This window comes from Papio anubis, chromosome 20 (genome assembly GCF_008728515.1).
Source record: "Papio anubis isolate 15944 chromosome 20, Panubis1.0, whole genome shotgun sequence".
NCBI classification, from domain to species: Eukaryota; Metazoa; Chordata; class Mammalia; order Primates; family Cercopithecidae; genus Papio; species Papio anubis.
The window spans coordinates 16,508,122-16,528,941 of record NC_044995.1 but is presented as its reverse complement, the minus strand read 5'-3'; the positions used below and the strand labels follow the sequence as shown (position 1 = coordinate 16,528,941).

General features: G+C 42.1%; 1 protein-coding gene across 2 annotated transcripts; it reads left to right on the top strand.

Moving 5' to 3' along the window:
• The first annotated feature begins 1,510 nt into the window (after positions 1 to 1,510).
• On the top strand, positions 1,511 to 20,415 carry ZNF546 (zinc finger protein 546). 2 transcript variants are annotated; one of them, XM_003915545.5, is made up of 5 exons: positions 1,511 to 1,982; positions 9,112 to 9,198; positions 10,817 to 10,943; positions 12,027 to 12,122; positions 17,922 to 20,415. In XM_003915545.5, exons 1-5 carry the CDS (start codon positions 1,899 to 1,901, stop codon positions 20,060 to 20,062), a joined length of 2,535 nt encoding a protein of 844 aa, XP_003915594.1. In that variant the 5' UTR covers positions 1,511 to 1,898; the 3' UTR covers positions 20,063 to 20,415. The 2 variants fall into 2 exon arrangements, with proteins under 2 accessions (XP_003915594.1, XP_009192758.1); XM_009194494.4 differs by lacking the exon at positions 1,511 to 1,982 and having other exon boundaries at positions 9,114 to 9,198; positions 10,803 to 10,943.
• The last annotated feature ends 405 nt before the right edge of the window (positions 20,416 to 20,820 follow it).

The following is a 20,820-nucleotide window of genomic DNA, read 5'->3' as shown; positions in this document are numbered from 1 at the left end:
CTTGCCGGCAACCCAGTCACACGGCATAGTACCACATTGTTACGTCAAGCACAGCCACCATCTACCACAGAGCCTGTCGTCCCATTGGCCAAAGTCACAAAAATCACAGCCCCGGGTATTTTCTGTGGTTTTCTCCAGTTAGATCCCTTCACTCACTACACACCGACTCACACTCAAATTACACACATGCGGAAACACAACCCGCCACAGCCAGAGAGGCTCCGTCGGTCCCGCCACAGCCAGAGAGGCTCCGTCGGTCCCGCAACCCTCACGGTGCCACACGCACGCGCTCACAACGCAAATACAAATGGCCAGGCACTCATTCTTTACAACACACGTATTGAGCGCCTACTATGTACTAGACGCCGGGACTACCTCAAGGGGTGAAACAGACAAAACCCTGCCTGGCGGAGCTATCGCCCAGTACGCACGCACTCGGCCTCAGGGTTGCACTCGACGGTCCCACGCTCAAGTGGCCTGGCGAGGGGCCCAGAAGCGTCTATCCTCCTCCTCAGCTTCCTGCGTGGCTTCCCGGGATGTGGAGCGAAACCGCCGGATGCGCGCGCGCCTGCGCCTCCGCCCAAGAGGACCAGTTTCCGGCTGTGGACTACATTTCCCAGAAGCCGCTTGGGCAGTGTTGCCTGGATCCCGAGGGCCCTTTACATTGCGTTCTTAAGGGTTCAGCCGCCTGGGTACTTTATTCACAGGCAGGCAAGAAGTCCGAGCTAGGTGAGGCGGAACGGGACTCTTACGAGTAGGACTGGGGTTGGAACTGCCACCCAAAGTGAGGCGCTCCAGGGCCAAGACCTGGCGTGTCGTGCCCGGAGGGAGCCTCAGGCCTGTGCGTGCGTGGGGAGCGGAGAAGGGGGATTGTGTGACAAAATGTGGCAGACGGTGTATGTGTGCGTGTGCGCGCGACGGGGCGCCTGTCAGGACCGGGTTGGGTGGGTGCGGGTGCGGATGTGAGGTTGAGACAAGTGCCTGGCCCTCTGGTGTGTGTCACTGACCCTCTACTCCCCTCACGGCCTCGGTGTCTGCACAGAGCAGTGTCCCCAAGAGGGAAGTCAAATATTGAGCTCTGGGATGAAGGTTCCCAGCAAGAAGGTACAGACCTGGGTTGGCGATTGGACTTTTGAATTAGAAGTGTCCCTAAAACAGACTCCTGGGACGACAGGTTGGAAGAGCGCCCAGTTGGAGCCGCTGTGTGGGCAGCTACATTTTTCAGAACCACTGCATTCCCATAACTTTGATCTAGAAATCTGGTGTGAGTTCAGAGACACATCCCAGCCTCACTCTCACACAGCTGTTATGGGCGTGAGGTCAGCGCAGATGTAGCGCTGGAGGGGATATTCTAGGTTGGCCTGTGCTCTAAGAAAAAGCCTGCTGTCTCATGATTTTTTTTCTTCCCCCATCCTGCCATTCATCAAAACAAGGATCCTGAAAAGGAGGGAACAATTGTTGTAGCAGGTCTAAAAGTTCAGGTCCAGGTAAGTTTATATTTCCTTTTTGTTCATGAAATGGAAATCACACATTCTAATCTTCACACAGCCTTGCCTGCACCCGGTCATACGATATGGTACCACACTGCTATGTCAAGCAAAGCCACAATCTACCGCAGAGCCTGTCACCTCATTGCTCACAGTCACAAAAATCACATCCCCTGCTACTTTCTGTGACTTTCATTTGCATTTTTCCCTTTGAAAAAGTTCATTTGATTCAATCTAAAAAGACAAAATTATTTGGCACATAAATTACAACTCTCTGGTCCATATCTTGAAATAAATCTTTAAATAAATGCATAAAGTGTTTTTGTTTTGAGGAGATGGAAACATTGCTTTGCTTTTCCTGAGTTGTCCAGTGACCTATCCCAGGCCTTCCTTTCCAGTGAACAATGGACCATGCAGGTGGACCCTCCTCTTCACGGGCCTCCAAATGACCTTCTTATTTTTCAAATCATTCCTCTGCACTCGCTTTCTATAATGGTAGAGAAATGCATATCTTGGAGTCTAAAGTTAAAACTTTGTTTTATTGAGATTAATGTTTAGGTAGAATCACATCATCCGTCTTCTCCAATCTTCTCCAAAGACCTCAGTTTTGAAGTATGACAGGATTAGAGATGACCTGACTGGTGTCAGTAAACAGGTGATAATGGTTGCCTGTTTTCAAGGCTTTTAGAAGTGGGAATGTGATTGGAGGTCCAAGTATAGAAATCTGTGTGAACATGAGCAGGGATTTTTTTCCAAAGAAACCCTGAGTTGAGATTTATGTTTATACAGTGTTAGTTATAAGAATAAAAAGTACATATAAGTAAAGTAATAGTCATAGTGATGAAGAATCATATGCATTTTTTTTTTTTTTTTTTTTGAGATGGAGTCTTGCTCTGTCGCCCAGGCTGGAGTGCAATGGCATGAACTCGGCTCACTGCAGCCTCCGCCTCCTGGGTTTAAGTGATTCTCCTGCCTCAGCCTCCCAGGTAGCTGGGATTACAGGCACCTGCCACCACACACGGCTAATTTTTGTATTTTTAGTAGAGATGGGGTTTCACCATGTTGGCCACGCTGGTCTTGAACTCCTGACCTCAGGTTATCAACTTGCCCCAGCCTCCCAAAATGCTGGGATTACAGGCATGAACCACCGCACCCAACTGCAAATTTTAAATTTTATATGAATCTCACTAATATTAGGATTTAAAGACATTTAACAAGGATTATATCTAAACATTTCAACTGATTACTTGCTGGAGAAGTAGAGAAGAACCAAACACTCTTCTGTCTGCTTTGCTCAAATTTTCTTATTCAGTCTGCAGATGCTGTTCACCTGGCTTGTGTATTAAGAGAAGAATCTTAATAGTGAAAAGGTCTTGTTGAATTGAAGAAGAATGTTCAAGAACTGGTAGGCATTTATTTATAATGGTCACACTGTTTTCCTACTGTTTCCATACATGTCAAACCAACTTGCTTCTGATGTGTTAAAACATTTTACTTTATAATTGGATACAGATTTATTGTATACTTCTGGTTATAGAATTAATGTTCACCTTTTATAAATTATTTAGTTACTCAGTTATATTATATAAGGGACTTATAAAGAAGAAAGTTAAAATAGCCCCAGGCTCACTGTTAATACTTTGGGGAGCTATATTTTAGCAACATTTTTTTTTTCTTTTGACAGAGTCTCGCTCTGTTGCCCAGGCTGGAGTGCAATGGTGCGATCTTGGCTCACTGCAACCTCCATCTCCCAAGTTCAAGCAATTCTCCTGCCTCAGCCTCCTAAGTAGCTGGGATTACAGGCCCTGCTACCATGCCCAGCTAATTTTTTGTATTTTTAATAGAGATGGGGTTTCACCATGTTGGCCAGGCTGGTCTCGAACTCCTGACCTCAGGTGATCCACCTGCCTCAGCCTCCCAAAGTGCCAGGATTACAGGTGTGAGCCACCATGCCTGACCTATTTTAGCAAGATTTTTCAGCGCACTTTGTGTGTGTGCGTGTGTGTGTGCACACACATACCTGCACTTTTCTTCCTGCAGAATAGAAATTGCACTAACAAATTATTCAAAGGACACAAGACTTTCTAGCTCCTAGTTAGAAAAATTAATTCTCCCTAAACCATAGCTTTCTTATATCTCTGTGCACAAAGGGAGAAGAGAAAGACATCAATGAATCCTGCTAAGTTTCATTAACCTTTGAGAAATTTACACCTTTTAGGGTTATATAAACCAATTAAGGATAATTAAAATGACACAATTTATCAAATAAGACAGTTCTTCAGAATTATACTGCTTTTTTTTAGATTTTTAAGGTTGCTTTTACAGGACATAGCAATACTCTTATCTTGGCTAGGTTTTTTTCAGGGTTCCATTATGCAGATAGCATTTTCTAGGACAGATTTATAACAGTAGAAAACAGAATAAGGCCGGGAGTGGGATGTCGTGCCTGTAATCCCAGCACTTTTGAAGGCCAAGGCAGGTGGATCACAAGGTCAGGAGTTCAAGACCAGCATGGACAAGATGGTGGAACCCCGTCTCTACTAAAAATACAAAAATTAGCCAAGTGTGGTGGTGGGCACCTGTAATCCCAGCTGCTCGGGAGGCTGAGGCAGAGAATTGCTTGAACCCAGGAGGTTGCAGTGAGCCGAGATAGCACCACTGCACTCCAGGCTGGGTGACAGAGTGAGACTCTGTCTCAAAAAAAAAAAAACAAAAAGAAAGAAAGAAAACAGAATAAGATGGTAACAGCTATAAATATTTATGTAAATCTTTACATATAGAACAGGAGAACAAGATTGAACCTCATATTAAAGTTATCTATTGAAGGCCTTATTACAGTAGCCCCCAACCTTTTTGGCACCAGGACTAGTTTCATGGAGGACAATTTTTTCACAGACAGGGAGAGGGAGATGGTTTCAGGATGATTCAAGCACGTTACATTTATTGTGCATATTATTCCCATTATTATTACATTATAACATGTAATTAAATAATTATACAACTCACCATAATGTGGAATCAGTGGGAGCCCTGAGCTTGTTTTCCTGCAACTAGATGGTCTCATCTGGGAGTGACGGGAGACAATGACAGATCATCAGGTATTAGATTCTCATGAGGAGCACGCAGCCTAGATCCCTCGCATGGTCAATTCATAATAGGGTTCGCACTCCTATGAAAATCTAATGCTGCAGCTGATCTGACAGGAGGCAGAGATCAAGCGGTTCATGCTAGCAATGGGGAGTAGCTGTAAATACTGATGACGCTTCCCTTGCTGGCCTGCTACTCACCTTCTGCTGTGTGACCCAGTTCCTAACAGGCCATGGCCTAGTATCAGTCAGTGACCTGGGGGTTGGGGACCCCTGCCTTAATTAGATTATTTTAGCTAGTTTTATATTGAAGAATGATGTCTCCCCTTTGGTAGTTGCAAGAATAAAAGAGATTTCTTTTCTTTCTTTTTTTTTTTTCCCCAAAATGAAGTCTCACTCTGTCGCCCTGGCTGAAGTGCTGTGGCACAATCTCAGCTCATTGCAAGCTCCGCCTCCCAGGTTCCAGCAATTCTTCTGCCCCAGCCTCCAGAGTAGCTGGGATTACAGGTGCGCACCACCACACTAGGCTAATTTTTGTATTTTTAGTAGAGACGGGGGTTTCACCATGTGGGTCAGGCTGGTCTCGAACTCCTGACCTCAGGTGATCCACCCACCTCGGCCTCCCAAAGTGCTGGGATTACAAGTGTGAGCCACTGCGCCCAACCAAGAAGAGATTTCTTGATTATCTTTCTGGGAGTCTGTTTTATGAATGTTGTTCTTTAAAAATAATTGCATCTTCAAGGCTCAGCTCTAAAATACTTAAAATATAGTTATTAAAAAATGGGCATGAGACTCAAACTTTACTAGAAAAAATGAAATAAATTAAAATGATTTTATTTAATAGCAGTGGAATGAAGGACATAATATCCTCTATTTTAATAATACTGGCTAACTTTTTTTTTTTTTTTTCGAGACGGAGTCTCGCTCTGTTGCCCAGGCTGGAGTGCAGTGGCGCCATCTCGGCTCACTGCGAGCTCCACCTCCCCGGTTCACGCCATTCTCCTGCCTCAGCCTCCCTAGTAGCTGGGACTACAGGCGCCCGCCACCATGCCCAGCTAATTTTTTTGTATTTTTAGTAGAGACGGGGTTTCACCATGTTAGCCAGGATGGTCTTGATCTCCTGACCTCGTGATCCGCCCTCCTCGGCCTCCCAAAGTGCTGGGATTACAGGCATGAGCCACCGCGCCCGGCCAATACTGGCTAACTTTTATTACGTAATTGTGTATCATTAAGTGGGATATATGTATTATCTCAATCTTCATGACAAGCCTGTGAGATAGGTGCTGTTCTTATCCCTAATTTACCAGCAAACTAACTGAAAAGTATGTAGCTGTCAGACTAAGGTTCACATTCTGAAAATCTGACAACAGAGTCTGTGTTATTAATGACAACGTTATAACCCTGCCCATAATGGCACATGCTCCTTTAATTTGCCTGTATCAGTTAGTAACTCATCATTGATGTCTTCCTCCAAAAATAAATGTGGACCAATATAATTAGTATTAGTAAGGCCTTGGTGTGTCATCATAACTGACCATAGTTTATTTAACCTGCTGCCTACTATAGCTATTAGTGTTTTTTTTTTTTTTTTTGAGACGGAGTCTCGCTCTGTCGCCCAGGCTGGAGTGCAGTGGCGCGATCTCCACTTACTGCAAGCTCCGCCTCCCGGGTTCACGCCATTCTCCTGCCTCAGCCTCCCGTGTAGCTGGGACTACAGGCACTGCCACCGCGCCCGGCTAATTTTTGTATTTTTAGTAGAGACGGGGTTTCAGCATGTTAGTCAGGATGGTCTTGATCTCCTGACCTCGTGATCCGCCCGTCTCGGCCTCCCAAAGTGCTGGGATTACAGGCGTGAGCCACCGCGCCCGGCAGCTATTAGTGTTTTTAATATTTGATTATTATAAGTTGTTATGTGGTAACTATCTTATGTATATGTCTTAATATGCTTTAATAACCACTTGCAAGAAAAAAATGCCTAAAAATGGAATTTTAGTCAAATGTCAGATATAAGGGCTCACAGTATACTGAATCTTGTGTTAGTAATTAGAGGAATACGAGAACTGAAAACACATAAGTGCTTCTGCACAGCAGAGTCTAAAATCAGAATAGACTGAATAAGTATAAGGTAGAAGGTAATAAAAAACAGTAAAGAAATTCAGGTCACAGGCCTTGGGAGTTCATAGGAGATTGTTCAAAAAAGGAAAGGCTTTCTCTTATCAAAATGAAAAATAAGTACATATATCTGCCTGTGTGTATATTTTAAATTATTATTATTTTTTTGAGATGAGTCTCGCTCCCGTTGCACAGGCTGGACTGCGGTGGCACGATCTCAGCTCACTGCAACCTCCACCTCCCGGGTTCAAGTGATTCTCCTTCCTCAGCCTCCCGAGTAGCTGGGATTACAGGCATGTGCCACCACGCCTGGCTAATTTTTGTATTTTTTAGTAGAGATGGAGTTTCGCCATGTTGGCCCTGCTGGTCTCGAACTCCTGACCTCAGGTGATCTACCTGCCTCGGCCTCCCAAAGTGCTAGGATTACAGACGTGAGCCACTGCACCCAGCCTAAATTGTTTTTAAAAGTTACAGATTATACTTTAAAACTATATCAAGTAATGTCATGCAGCTCGGCAGTGCTGACATATGGATATATACATTTTTTAACTTTTTTCTCTCTCTTGGTTTTTGCCTGTCCTTCATTCTTTCTTTACGTATGTGTGTGTGTATTTTTCACAAATGTAATCATATTGTACATTCTGAGTTTTAACCTTATTTTTTATTTAGGACATATCTTGGATATTTCCCAAATCCTTTATATATTTTCTCCAATTTAGTATAGTATTTAATGTCTATTTACTGTTCTGTTACATAGATGATCTGTAACTTACCTAACCAGTCAGCTATTGCTGGACTCAGAATGCTGAATTCCACCCTCCCTGCGTGCATCTTTTTTATTTTTGTTTTTTCCAATAAGCCTTTTACACCCCTAACCTGCATGCATCTTTTTTTTTTTTTTTTTGAGACAGAGCCTTGCTCTGTCACCCAGGTTGAAGTACAGTGGCGCGATCTCAGCTCACTGCAACCTCTGCCTCCCAGGTTCAAGCGATTCTCCTGCCTCAGCCTCCTAAGTAGCTGGGATTACAGGCATGTGCCACCATGCCTAGCTAATATTTTTGTATTTTTAGTAGAGAGAGGGTTTCACCATGTTGGCCAGGCTGGTTTCGAACTCCTGACCTCAAATGATCTGCCCGCCTTGGCCTCCCAAAGTGCTAGGATTACAGGTGTGAGCCACCGTGCCTGGCCTAACCTGCAGGCATCTTAATACACATTTACAATCATTTGCTTTGGGTAGAGTCCCAAAATTACGTTTAGATGGCAAAAGTCTCTCACATCCTTCTACATGCCATGTTTTAAGGTCCTACAAATCTGTAGCATTTACGCGGTATTCATTTCCCTGTGATGTTGCTCATCTGGCATATTGTTAATCTTTTAAGTCTACCATTCTAATAACTGTCAACTGGTATTTCCTTAATTAGGATCTGCTTCATTGTATTGAAATTTAATAACTTCAGTGGATGATATGCTGCTATTTTTAGTGAATTGCCCACGCATAAGTTTCATTTGAAAAAATTCTGGGCTTCAGAGGCAAAAGCCAGAATTGAGAACAAGACCCTGTCTCCAAAAAAAAAAAAGATAATTGGCTTTATAATTAGAGAAATGTGGATTCAGAACACAGCTCTGTCTCTTACTAACTGTGATTTTGGGCAAGGTACTTTATTTTAAGCCCTTATTACCTCATCTGTTGAATGGAGATAAATGCATTGCATGGTTAAATGTTGATATGATGAAGGACCCATCATGCAGAAGATCCTAAAAATAGCTATTTTTGTTGTCATCACCTGGAAACCATGGGCATGAATTTACACCACCCCAGCCTTGATACTGAGATATTGGAGTGGTCAGTGAGTTCATAGATGTTCGTGATTGGGAACTCAGTTAGGAAATTGGTTGGAAACAGAGGATTCTGGGGGCTGTAGTTCTAGCTGGGGAAGGGCTACACTTGGGCAAGTGCAGTTTTGCCGTGAGAAGGGCTGCCCACTGTCTTCTGCCTTCCTGTCTGTGGAGTCCAGGCAGATAGCCAAGCCATGAATGATATTTGGGTTTGAACGGGTGGCCCCTTCTCAGTCCTAAGGTGGGCATGGGTGGAAGAGGATCTGCTCAAGTCAGGACCTAACAATTCAGTCTCAGCTACAGATCAGCAGCATCCAGAAGTTGAAGTGAGCCAGAGACCGTTCTGCTGGAGCTCCTGGTCGTGCTTCATGCAGGAAGCCTCTACTCTGTATCTACACTTGCACAGGTGGTTTCTCATGGTATAGGGAGGGTTTGGCTTTATCTGAGTTCCCTGTTGTCTTCCCCGGTTTATAGGTGCAGAATGGTGGGGTTGGAAGTAGAAATGATGGCAAAACAAGATCTTATTAACTTAAGTCATTTTAGGAGTTCTGAGACACATCTGGTCTCAGAGTCACTTGTTCTTTCCCCAGCCTCGGCTTCTCTGGATTCTGTGCTTCTCCATGGAGGAAGCCCAAGGAGAACTGACAAGTTCTTGCCGTTCTAAAACCATGGCTGATGTAAGTTTGTGTTTTTCTTCCTTGAAATACTGTGTTTTAAAATTCATGTGATCATTGAAGTCTCATTATCATGAGACTTCCTTCCTAAGACCACCCTGTTGTGGAACCTGCTCCCTAGTTACTCTGATCACAGTGAAGGATAGTCCCAAATAGCCTAGTGTCTTCCTCGTTTGCTCCTGTTTTCTCTTATCTGTGCTCACTTATTGATCATTCATCTATGAACCCGGTCTGCTCTCAGGAACGCTGATGGAGCAGTGAAAGATGAAGTCCGTCAAGGGAAATATTTGAGTTTCTGTCATCAGAGTCATATTCTTTTTTTTTTTTTTTTTGAGACAGAGCCTTGCTCTGTCGCCCAGGCTGGAGTGCTGTGGCGACATCTCGGCTCACTGCAACCTCCGCCTCCTGGGTTCAAGTGATTCTCATGCCTCATCTTCCCAAGTAGCTGGGATTACAGGCACCCGCCACCACACCTGGCTTATTTTTGTATTTTTAGTAGAGATGGGGTTTCACCATATTGACCAGGTTTGTCTCGAACTCCTGACCTCAGATGGTCCATCCTCCTCGGCCTCTCAAAGTGCTGGGATTACAGGTGTGAGCCACCGCGCCTGACCAGGAGTCGTGGTTCTATGGCACACAGATGGTGGTCCCATTAGACTGCACAGACCTGAGTTTTGTGGGTGGATGGGATGGGATTTAGTGTTCAGTGTTTTGTCTTCTGCAGTGACTCAAACATTGTCTTCCATGTCAGCCTCAGAGGCAGAGGTGAGATCCCATGTATGGCTTAGAGGACTAGGTTGGAGTATGACTGGGGCCTGCATATGGTAGTTTCAGTGATCCAGCCAGGGAATCTCCAAGGGATGAATAAGAAAACAAAAGTCAATTTTGTGGTTGAGGAGGTTGTGCTGGTCTCCAGTGACATCAGTGTCATTGTGGATACGTCAGCATCCTCTGGCTTAGGAACAAAGCAATTGTTTCTGAGGTATGGCAGGGGTAGCAGATAGGAAGATCCTCCAGTCCCTAATGATGGCTGGAAATAGGCTCTGATCCCTAATGATGGGTGGAAACAGGATTGGGGAAGACCTTAAACATTTTGGCCAATCCAAATGCCTAAGAATAAAAGAAGAATTAGTCTGCTGTATCCACAAGATGGATGATATTATTAGCTAGCCAATAAATATACTAACTGAAGACTTTTCTTATGAGGTTATTTTGCATCATGATGAACCTGAGTTTTAATGAAATCACGTAATGTCAGTCAAATCCTGTTTTCTAAGATAAATTTTAGAATACTTTTTGGTGAAAAAATTCTTTTTCCAAAAATTTTTTGAAGGGAAGAGAGGATGATGGAACTTGCATTTATTCAGAACTTAAACTGCAGGCACATAATGGGCAATGTGCTTCTTTATGCTATTTCACTTAATTTGCATCAACAATATTCTTTAAAAGCATATAAACACTGTATTTCAGAAGTATTAATTTCCTTATTCTTTTATACACGTTGCAGGCTTGAGCCCCAGTTTATTTGCTTACTATGTTGCTTCTTTCCTGCAAAGCAGTTTTCCATCTTGAAAATACATTTAATTTTTTTTTTTTTTAATACATAGGCTTGTCATTTCAGGTATCCTTGGCATTTAGGGATGTGTCCATAGACCTCTCCCAAGAGGAGTGGGAGTGCCTGGACCCTGCGCAGAGGGACTTGTACAAGGATGTGATGTTGGAGAACTACAGCAACCTGGTCTCACTGGGTAAGGTATCTGCCAAAATCGTTTACAATCTGTTTTCTGGAGTATCAGCTTTCTCCACTGTCAAACTTCAGAACTCTGCTTTAAGAAGCCGACTGACTCCCCCTATTTCTAAAGTCATAGTTTCAGCAGTGTTGGGGTGGAAATGGGCACCTGTGTTAAGCAGCTTCACCTTTCTGTCCCTCAGTGACATTCCCTCCTCCCTCTGATTCTTCCTGTTATTGCTTGCTTTTCTCAATAATTTCCAGGTTTGAGCTGTGTGAAATTTTCAGAGAAACCAGATTTCATATAATGCATATACTCAGAATTCCTATAGCTGCTCTGTGTTAATATCTGGCCCTCCTACAAGACAACAGCTAGTCTCAGAATTCTAGTTTTCCTGAATTATCAAAAGAACCTCTATGGATTATACAGTGGTGGATAGAGTTAACAATAGTCATTTAAAATTCAAGCCAACACACCCCATCCTAGAGGAGACATATTCTCCTTAACCTGCTTTGCAGTTGAAAGTTAAAGTCTGTGAATTTACATTTTCCATTGAAGGAATATCCGAGGAAGAACCTGGAAATGTTTTAGGAAACTTAGTATATTTCTCTTAGGAAAATAGTAACAACAACAAAATAATACTATATACTGGGCATATTTTTATGCCTTTGCATATATTAATTCATTTAATTCTCACCACAGCCCTAAGAAGTCAGTAATATCAGCCCCATTTTGCATTTGATAAAAGTGAACATGTGGAGGGTAACTTTCACGGTCACACAGCTGGTAGGTGGCAGAAGATTTGAACCCAGGCCATAGGGCTCCAGAGGGCGTGCTCACTGGTGCCCTCTCTGTACTGCCTTCAACAGCAAAGCAGACCTTTTCACTCTCTTACCTTGCCTCTTTAGTCCTGTAATTGTGAGTCCATGTTAACGTGAATATTCTTAGATGGCCTTTTTCTTCTTTGCTGTCATGGCATTATCTAGTACCATTTTCACCTGCAGTTTCTTACAGATGTAACCAAGTGTGAATTGTCATGTCAAGGTTATGGTCGTTTTTGTGTTTTTCTACAACATGTGTCGTTTCTTTTCTCGTGAGCAGGATATACCATTCCTAAGCCAGATGTGATTACTTTATTGGAGCAACAGCAAGAGCCCTGGATAGTAATGAGGGAAGGGACAAGGAGTTGGTACACAGGTGAGTGACAGCAAATCAGGGAGGAGGGTGCTATCACAAGTTGTGACCCATGATGTCAGGGAGGAGGCACAGCACTGAGTTGTTTGGAAAGCTCCCTTCAAAGGCTTGAGACCTGTGGAGAAAGGACTGATACCTGAGAAGCATTCAGATTCTCTCCACATTAGCTACTAAAGGAACTTTACCCAATTTGCCATATTCCTTGTTTCTCTTCTCTCATATTTCTCTCCTCTTTCAAAGTGGGGGTGCTTTCTTTCTTCCCCATCGATGACCATTTTACCTTTGTTTCCAGGTCTCCTTTTACATTTTGATTTATCTTCATTCCTCCATTGTCCAAGTTTTATTCATCAAATATTTCCCATTTACCTAACCTAAGCCAAGCACTGTGCTAGAGATTAGGCACGATTGGGAGACACTCTTGTTGTCGTAGAGATGTTGATATTATAGAAACATTTTGTCAATAAGTAAACAGATAATAATCAGGTTTTCATATGTGTTGTAAAGAAAGTTAAGCAGAGTAAGGAGCTAGAGTGTTGGGGAGTTAGTAGGGCTAATTTAGGTAAGATCAGGAAAGGCCATTTTGAGGTGATGATCTTTGAACCAGAGACATAAAGTAAGGTCTCAGGCCATGTGAATATTGAGGAAGAACATTACAAGCAGAAAAAGCTGCAAATGTAAAGGTTCTGAGATGAACCATCTGTGTTTATTCCCAAAGCAGATTATGCCACCTGATGTGAACATGTTTGCACAATTGTTTTTGTGTTCAGATGTTTTCATTTCTCTTGGGTGTTCATTTTTCTTGGGAATATATGGAAGTGGAATTTCTGGGTCATAGGACAAGTGTATTTTTTTTTTTTTTTTGAGACAGAGTCTTGCTCTGTTGCCCAGGCTGGAGTCCAGTGGTGCCATCTCGGCTCACTGCAAGCTCCACCTCCTGGGTACACGCCATTCTCCTGCCTCAGCCTACCGAGTAGCTGGGACTACAGGCCCCTGCCACCACACCCGGCTAATTTTTTTTTTTTTTTGTATTTTTAGTAGAGATGGGGTTTCACCATGTTAGTCAGGATGGTCTCGATCTCCTGACCTTGTGATCCACCCGCCATGGCCTCCCAAAGTGCTGGGATTACAGGAGTGAGCCACCGTGCCCAGCCAACCAGCGTATTTTTTTAATCATATATGTTGAGGTATAATTAATGTAATATAAAATGTACTCATTTTAAGTGTCAATTTTTATAACTTTTTTTTTTTTTTTTTTTGAGACAGAGTTTCACTCTTGTTGCCCAGGCGGGAGTGCAATGGTACGCTGTCTGCTCACAGCAACCTCCACCTCCTGGGTTCAAGCCATTCTTCTGCCTCAGCCTCCAAAGTAGCTGGGACTACAGGCATGCGCCACCACACCAGGCTAATTTTGTATTTTTAATAGAGACAGGGTTTCTCCATGTTGGTCAGGCTGGTCTCGAACTCCCGACCTCAGGTGATCCACCCACCTCAGCCTCCCAAAGTGCTGGGATTACAGGCATGAGCCACCATACCCAGCCAATTTTTATAACATTTTAAAACAGTTTTATTGACATATAATTGGCATATAGTAAACTGCACACATTTAAAGTATAAAATTTGCTAAGTTACCCTGTATATTGTGAAACCATTACACAATCAAAATAATAAACATATCCATCACCTCCAAAATAAATCCCTCCCTCATGTCCCTCTCTACCCACTGCCCAGGTAAGCACTGATCATCTCTCTGTCACTATAACTTAGTTTTCATTTTCTAGAATTTTGTGTAACAGAATTATGTGGTGATTTTTTTCTTTCTTTTTTAAAAATATGGTGATTTTTAAAATTTAGCATCATTCACTCAGCAAAATTATTTTGAGATTCATCCATGTTGCTGTATGTATCAGTACTTCATTCCTTTTTATTGTTGAGTAGTATTCCATTGTATGGATATACCACAATTTACTTATCCATTTATCTATAGGGATGGACATTGAGTTATTTCCAGTGTTTGGCTATTACAGATAAAGCTACTGGAAACTTTCATGTAAAATTATTTGTATAGACTTATGCTTTCATTTATCTTGGGTAACTACTGGGGTAGAATGGGTAGATCATATGATAAATATATGTTTATTTTTTAAGAAACTGCCACACTGTTTTTGAAAGTGGTTGTATCAGCCAGTAGCGGTGGCTCATGCCTGTAATCCCAGCACTTTGGGAGGCAAAGACAGGTGGATCACTGGAGGTCAGGAGTTCAAGACTAGCCTGGCCAACAAGGTGAAACTTCATCTTTACTAAAAAGGCATAGTGGCAGGCATCTGTAATCCCAGCTACTCAGGAGGCTGAAGCAGGAGAATCACTTGAACCCTGGAGGCAGAGGTTGCAGTGAGCCGAGATTGTGCCACTGCACTCCAGCCTGGGTGACAGACCAAGATAATGTCTGAAAGAAAAAAAAAAGAAGAAAGTGGTTGTATCCTTTTACTTTCCCAGCAGAAGTTTATGAAAATTCCAATTCTTCCACATTCTTGTCAGCGCTTGGTGTGGGCAGTCTTTTAAATTTTAGCTGTGCTAATAGGTGATGAGTTACGGTATCATATTGTGGTTTTAATTTTCATTTCCCTAATGCCTAATAATCCTGAGCAACTTTTTATTCTTAATTTATCATCCATATATCTTCTTTGGTGAAGCATCTATTACAGTTTTCTGCTTGCCTGCCTGCCTTCCTTTCTTTCTTCCTTCCTTCCTTCTTTCTTTCTTTCTCTTTCTTTTTTTTTTTTTTTTCAGAGTCTTGCTCTGTTGCCCAGGCTGGAGTGCAGTGGTGCAACCTCAGCTCACTGCAACCTCCACCTCTTGAGTACAAGCAATTCTCCTGCCTTGGCCTCCTAAGTAGCTGAGACCACAGGCATGTGCCACCATGCCCAGCTAATTTTTGTATTTTAGTAGAGATGGGGTTTCGCCACACTGGCCAGGCTGGTCTTGAACTCCTGACCTCAGATCCACCTGCTTCAGCTTCCCAAAGTGCTGGGATTACAGGCATGAGCCACTGTACCTGGCCTTCTGCCCGTTTTCTAATCGCATTGGTTGTTTGCTAATTATTGGGTTTTGAGAGTCCCTTATATATTCTGGATGTAAGTCCTTTATCAAATGTATGATCTGTAAACTCTTAACAGTGTCTTCTGAATAGCATAAGCTCTTAATTTGATTAAGTTCAGTTTATCACGTTTTTCTCTTATGGACTGTCCTTTCAGATCATATTTAAGAAATCTTTGCCCAATATAAAAAGTACAAAAATTTTCTGTTTTCTTCTAGAAATTTTTTTTTTTTTTTTTTTTTTTGACAGAGTCTCTCTCTGTCGCCCAGGCTAGAGTGCAGTCGCAGTCTCGGCTCACTGCAACCTCCACCTCCCAGGTTCAAGCGATTCTTCTGCCTCAGCCTCCCTAGTAGCTGGGACTACAGGTGCCCGCCACCACGCCCAGCTAATTTTTATATTTTTAGTAGAGACAGGGTTTCACCATATTGGCCAGGCTAGTCTCGAACTCCTGATCTCATGATCTGCCCACCTTAGCCTTCCAAAGTGCGGGGATTACAGGCGTGAGCCACTGCCCCTAGCCTTTCTAGATACTTTATAGTTTTAGATTTTTGCATTTGTGTACCTATTGTACACAAAGTCTTCCAGAAACTTTAAGACAAGGGAATACTTCCAAACTCACTCTTCAAGTCCAGCATTACCCTGATACCAAAACTAGACAAAGGCATTATAAGAAAAGAAATCTATAAGTCAGTATCTTTCATTTACACAAATGCAAAAATTCTAGACAAAGTTTTAGCCATTTGAATCCAACAATTCATGAAAAGAATAGTAGTTACTGGCCATTCTTGGCATTCCTTGACTTGCAGATGCATCACTCCAGTCTCTGCCTCCATCTTCATGGCACCCTCTCTTGATCTCCCTATGCCTTGCTCTTATAAGTACACCTGTTATTGGATTTAGGGCCCACCCTTTTTCCATATTAGGTCACATTCACAGGCACTGGGAGTTAGGAACATGTCTTTCCTGGGGGCCACAATTCAGCCTACTATGTCTGAGAATAAAGGTGTTTATTTTTCTCCTTTCTAAAGCCTGTATTCTTCTCCTTGCCACTCTACTAGCCAGGACCTGCAGTGTAGTTACTGACTAGCAGTGAGTTTGAGGATCTGTGAATGAGTAATGATAAAACACAACTGATGCTCACCATATAAAATATCTCAGTACTTGAGATGGGACAGAGACAAAGAGAAGGAACAGTAGCCACACACATAGGGCAAATGTAAACAGTTTTGGAGATACCTAATGTTCAAGGTGACAATAGGTAATTGGAAGATGACGAAATACAAAAATGACTTTTCCATTTATACTTTTGACTGAGCAATTTTGGATGTACCTTTGTTCCCGTTCAGAAGGGAAGTCATCTAGGAAAGAGCATATTTAATTGCTGGACTAGGATGAGATTGGAATCAGGGAGGTATTTCATAACTATGTTGTAATTTGGGGAAATTAAGTTATGATACTTAGCTGCCTTCTCGGTGACTTGTTTGTAATATTTACAGAGGTGGTTTGCAAAGGTCTTACAAATAAGAAAGGACTTTTTATCCGTGGTAATATGTTTGGGTTTTATTGTAAGGGGAATGAGAAACTCTATTTTAAAGGGAAAAGAATTATGTACAGATTTTCAAAATGATCCCCATCAAAGCTATTTGATGAAAAAGATTTTAAATGCACATATCCAGGACTTGTGCCTATAGATTTTGATTTTGTCTGGTTTGGTGCCTGAACAACAGTATATGTAAGAAACTCCCCTAAATCCATCCTAAATAGGAGGACCACTGATGTACCCTATTCTCCTACTCACCTATTTTACCATTCTTTTTTTTTTTTTTTTTTTTTTTTTTTTTTTTTTTTTTTGAGACAGAGTCTTGCTCTGTCATCCAGGCTGGAGTGCAGTGGCGCAATCTTGGCTCACTGCACGCTCCGCCTCCCAGATTCACGCCATTCTCCTGCCCCAGCCTCCCGAGTAGCTGAGACTACAGGTGCCCGCCACCATGCCCGGCTAATTTTTTGTATTTTTAGTAGAGATGGAGTTTCACCATGTTAGCCAGGATGCTCAATCTCCTGACTTCATGATCCACCTGCCTCAGCCTCCTAAAGTGCTGGGATTACAGGCATGAGCCACCACTCCCAGCCTATTTTACCATTCTTAAAAGTCATATCATTTTCTGAGGTATTTTGCGTTCTTTTAAATTGCACTACAATAATTTGGAGTTCTCTAAGCTAGGAACCAGCAAACTATAGCCCATGAGCCAAATACCTCACTGCCCATTTTTGCATGGCTTATAAGTTACAACTGGTTTCTTCATTTTTTCAGTGGTTGAAAAAATCAAGATTTTGTGTCATGTAAACATTTTTTGAAATTCAAATTTCAGTGTCCATAAGTTAAGTGTTATTATAACACAGCCACACTTATTATCATCTGTGGCTACCTTGGTGTTGTAATAGCAGAGCTAAGTAATTGTGACAGAGACCATATGCCTCCCAAGGCCTAACACCTTCACTATCTGGTCTTTTACAGAAAAAGTTTATTGACTCCTGCTCTAAACCATTTATTTCTAATGTATGTTATTTCTGTTTTATCTTTTATTTCTACTATAAGGTACAACCCCCATCCCTGCCCCAACACAGAAAAATAGCATTATAGCATTTGTTTGCTTTTTTCTTTTTTTTCTTTTTTTTCTTTTTTTTTTTTTTTTTTTTTTTTTTTGCAGATTTGGAATACAAGTATATCACCACGAATTTACTTTCAGAAAAGAATGTTTGCAAACTCTATTTATCTCAATTGCAGACAGGGGAAGAAAGTAAAAACACCATCCATGAGGACACCATTTTCAGAAATGCTTTGCAGTGCAAACATGAATTTGAGAGACAAGAGGGACACCAGATGGGTTGTGTTAGTCAAATGATAATCCAAAAACAAATATCTCATCCTCTACATCTGAAAATTCATGCTAGAGAGAAATCATATGAATGTAAGGAATGTAGAAAGGCCTTTAGACAACAGTCATACCTTATTCAACATCTGAGAATTCACACTGGTGAGAGACCCCATAAATGTATGGAATGTGGAAAGGCCTTTTGTCGAGTGGGAGACCTTAGAGTACACCAGACAATCCATGCTGGGGAGAGACCCTATGAATGTAAAGAATGTGGGAAGGCCTTTAGACTTCATTATCACCTTACTGAACATCAGAGAATACATTCTGGTGTGAAACCCTATGAGTGTAAGGAATGTGGGAAGGCCTTTAGTCGTGTTAGAGACCTTAGAGTACATCAGACAATTCATGCTGGAGAGAGGCCTTATGAATGTAAAGAATGTGGGAAGGCCTTTAGACTTCATTATCAACTAACTGAACATCAAAGAATTCATACTGGTGAGAGGCCTTATGAATGTAAGGTTTGTGGCAAGACCTTTAGGGTACAACGACATATTAGTCAACATCAGAAAATTCATACTGGTGTCAAACCCTATAAATGTAATGAATGTGGGAAGGCCTTTAGTCATGGCTCATACCTTGTTCAACATCAGAAAATTCATACTGGTGAAAAACCCTATGAATGTAAAGAATGTGGTAAGTCCTTTAGTTTTCATGCAGAACTTGCTCGACATCATAGAATTCATACTGGTGAGAAACCCTATGAATGTAAAGAATGTGGAAAAGCCTTTCGTCTTCAAACAGAGCTTACTCGGCATCATAGAACTCATACTGGTGAGAAACCCTATGAATGTAAGGAATGTGGGAAGGCCTTTATTTGTGGTTATCAACTTACTTTACATCTGAGAACTCACACTGGTGAGATTCCCTATGAATGTAAGGAATGTGGAAAAACCTTCAGTAGTCGCTATAATCTTACCCAACACTACAGAATTCACACTGGTGAGAAACCCTACATATGTAATGAATGTGGAAAAGCCTTTCGTCTTCAAGCAGAACTTACCCGACATCACAGAATTCATACATGTGAGAAACCCTATGAATGTAAGGAATGTGGGAAGGCTTTTATTCATAGCAATCAATTTATTTCACACCAGCGAATTCACACCAGTGAGAGCACCTACGTATGTAAAGAATGTGGGAAGATTTTTAGTCGTCGCTATAATCTTACTCAGCATTTTAAAATTCATACTGGTGAGAAACCCTACATATGTAATGAATGTGGGAAAGCCTTTCGATTTCAAACAGAACTTACCCAGCATCACAGAATTCATACTGGTGAAAAACCCTATAAATGTACGGAATGCGGGAAGGCCTTTATTCGTAGCACTCATCTCACGCAACATCACAGAATTCATACTGGTGAGAAACCCTACGAATGTAAGGAATGTGGGAAGACGTTCAGTCGGCACTATCATCTCACGCAACATCACAGAGGCCATACTGGTGAGAAGCCCTACATATGTAATGAATGTGGGAATGCTTTTATTTGCAGTTACCGACTTACGTTACATCAAAGAATTCACACTGGTGAGATTCCATATGAATGTAAGGAATGTGGAAAGACCTTTAGTCGTCGGTATCATCTTACTCAACATTTTAGACTTCATACTGGTGAGAAACCTTATAGCTGTAAAGAATGTGGGAATGCCTTTCGTCTTCAAGCAGAACTTACTCGACATCACATAGTTCACACGGGTGAGAAACCCTATAAGTGTAAAGAATGTGGGAAGGCCTTCAGTGTTAACTCAGAGCTTACTCGACATCACAGAATTCATACTGGTGAAAAACCCTATAAGTGTAAAGAATGTGGAAAAGCCTTTATTCGTAGTGATCAACTTACTTTACATCAGAGAAATCATGTTAGTGAGGAAGTCCTCCTATGTGTAATGTCAAGAGAATATGATGGCCGTTAGAAAATGCCCTTTAGCAGATAATTTATAATTTAAGAAATTTTCTGTTTGTTACAGAACATGTGGGAATCCCTTTTACTTCATGCTCACAATTTATCAGAAATTATTTAATATGTTAAAGAGTTGAAAGACTATAGCATCACTCAGTCCCTGTTAGACTTTAGAAGATTGATACCGATGCACTGCATCCCAAACCATCAAGGACCTTTTCCCCTGCAAACTGTTGTTGAACAGTGCTTCTCTAAAATGCAGTAATAATGGGCCAGGTGAAGTGGCTCACACCTGTAATCCCAGCACTGTGGAAAGACAGGAGTTCAAAACTAGCCTGGGCAACATAGTGAGACCCTGCCTCATGGCTTTAGTGAGCCATGATTGTGCCACTGCACTCTAGCTTGGTGACAGAGTGAGAGCCTGTCTCTAAATAAATAAATAAAATGTAGGCCAGGTACAGTGGCTCACACCTGTAATCCCAGCACTTTGGGAGGCCCAGGTGGGCAGATCACCTGAGGTCAGGAGTTCAAGACCAGCCTGGCCAACATGGTGAAACCCTGTCTCTACTAAAATACACAAATTAGCTAGGCGTGGTGGCAGGTGCCTGTAATCCCAGCTACTCAGGAGGCTGAGGCAGGAAAATTGCTTGAACCTAGGTGGCAGAGGTTGCAGTGAGCCGAGATCGTGCCACTGCACTCCAGCCTGGGTGACAGAGCAAGACTCCTTCTCTTAAATAAATAAATTAATTAATTAAATAAATAAATAATACT

Coding starts and splice junctions, on each gene's coding strand:
- ZNF546 (XM_003915545.5), top strand. CDS start 1,899: ATGCAGGTGGACCCTCCTCTTCACGGGCCTCCAAATGACCTTCTTATT. Junction 9,199..10,816: donor GTTCTAAAACCATGGCTGAT/GTAAGTTTGTGT, acceptor TTGTCATTTCAG/GTATCCTTGGCATTTAGGGA. Junction 12,123..17,921: donor GACAAGGAGTTGGTACACAG/GTGAGTGACAGC, acceptor TTTTTTTTGCAG/ATTTGGAATACAAGTATATC.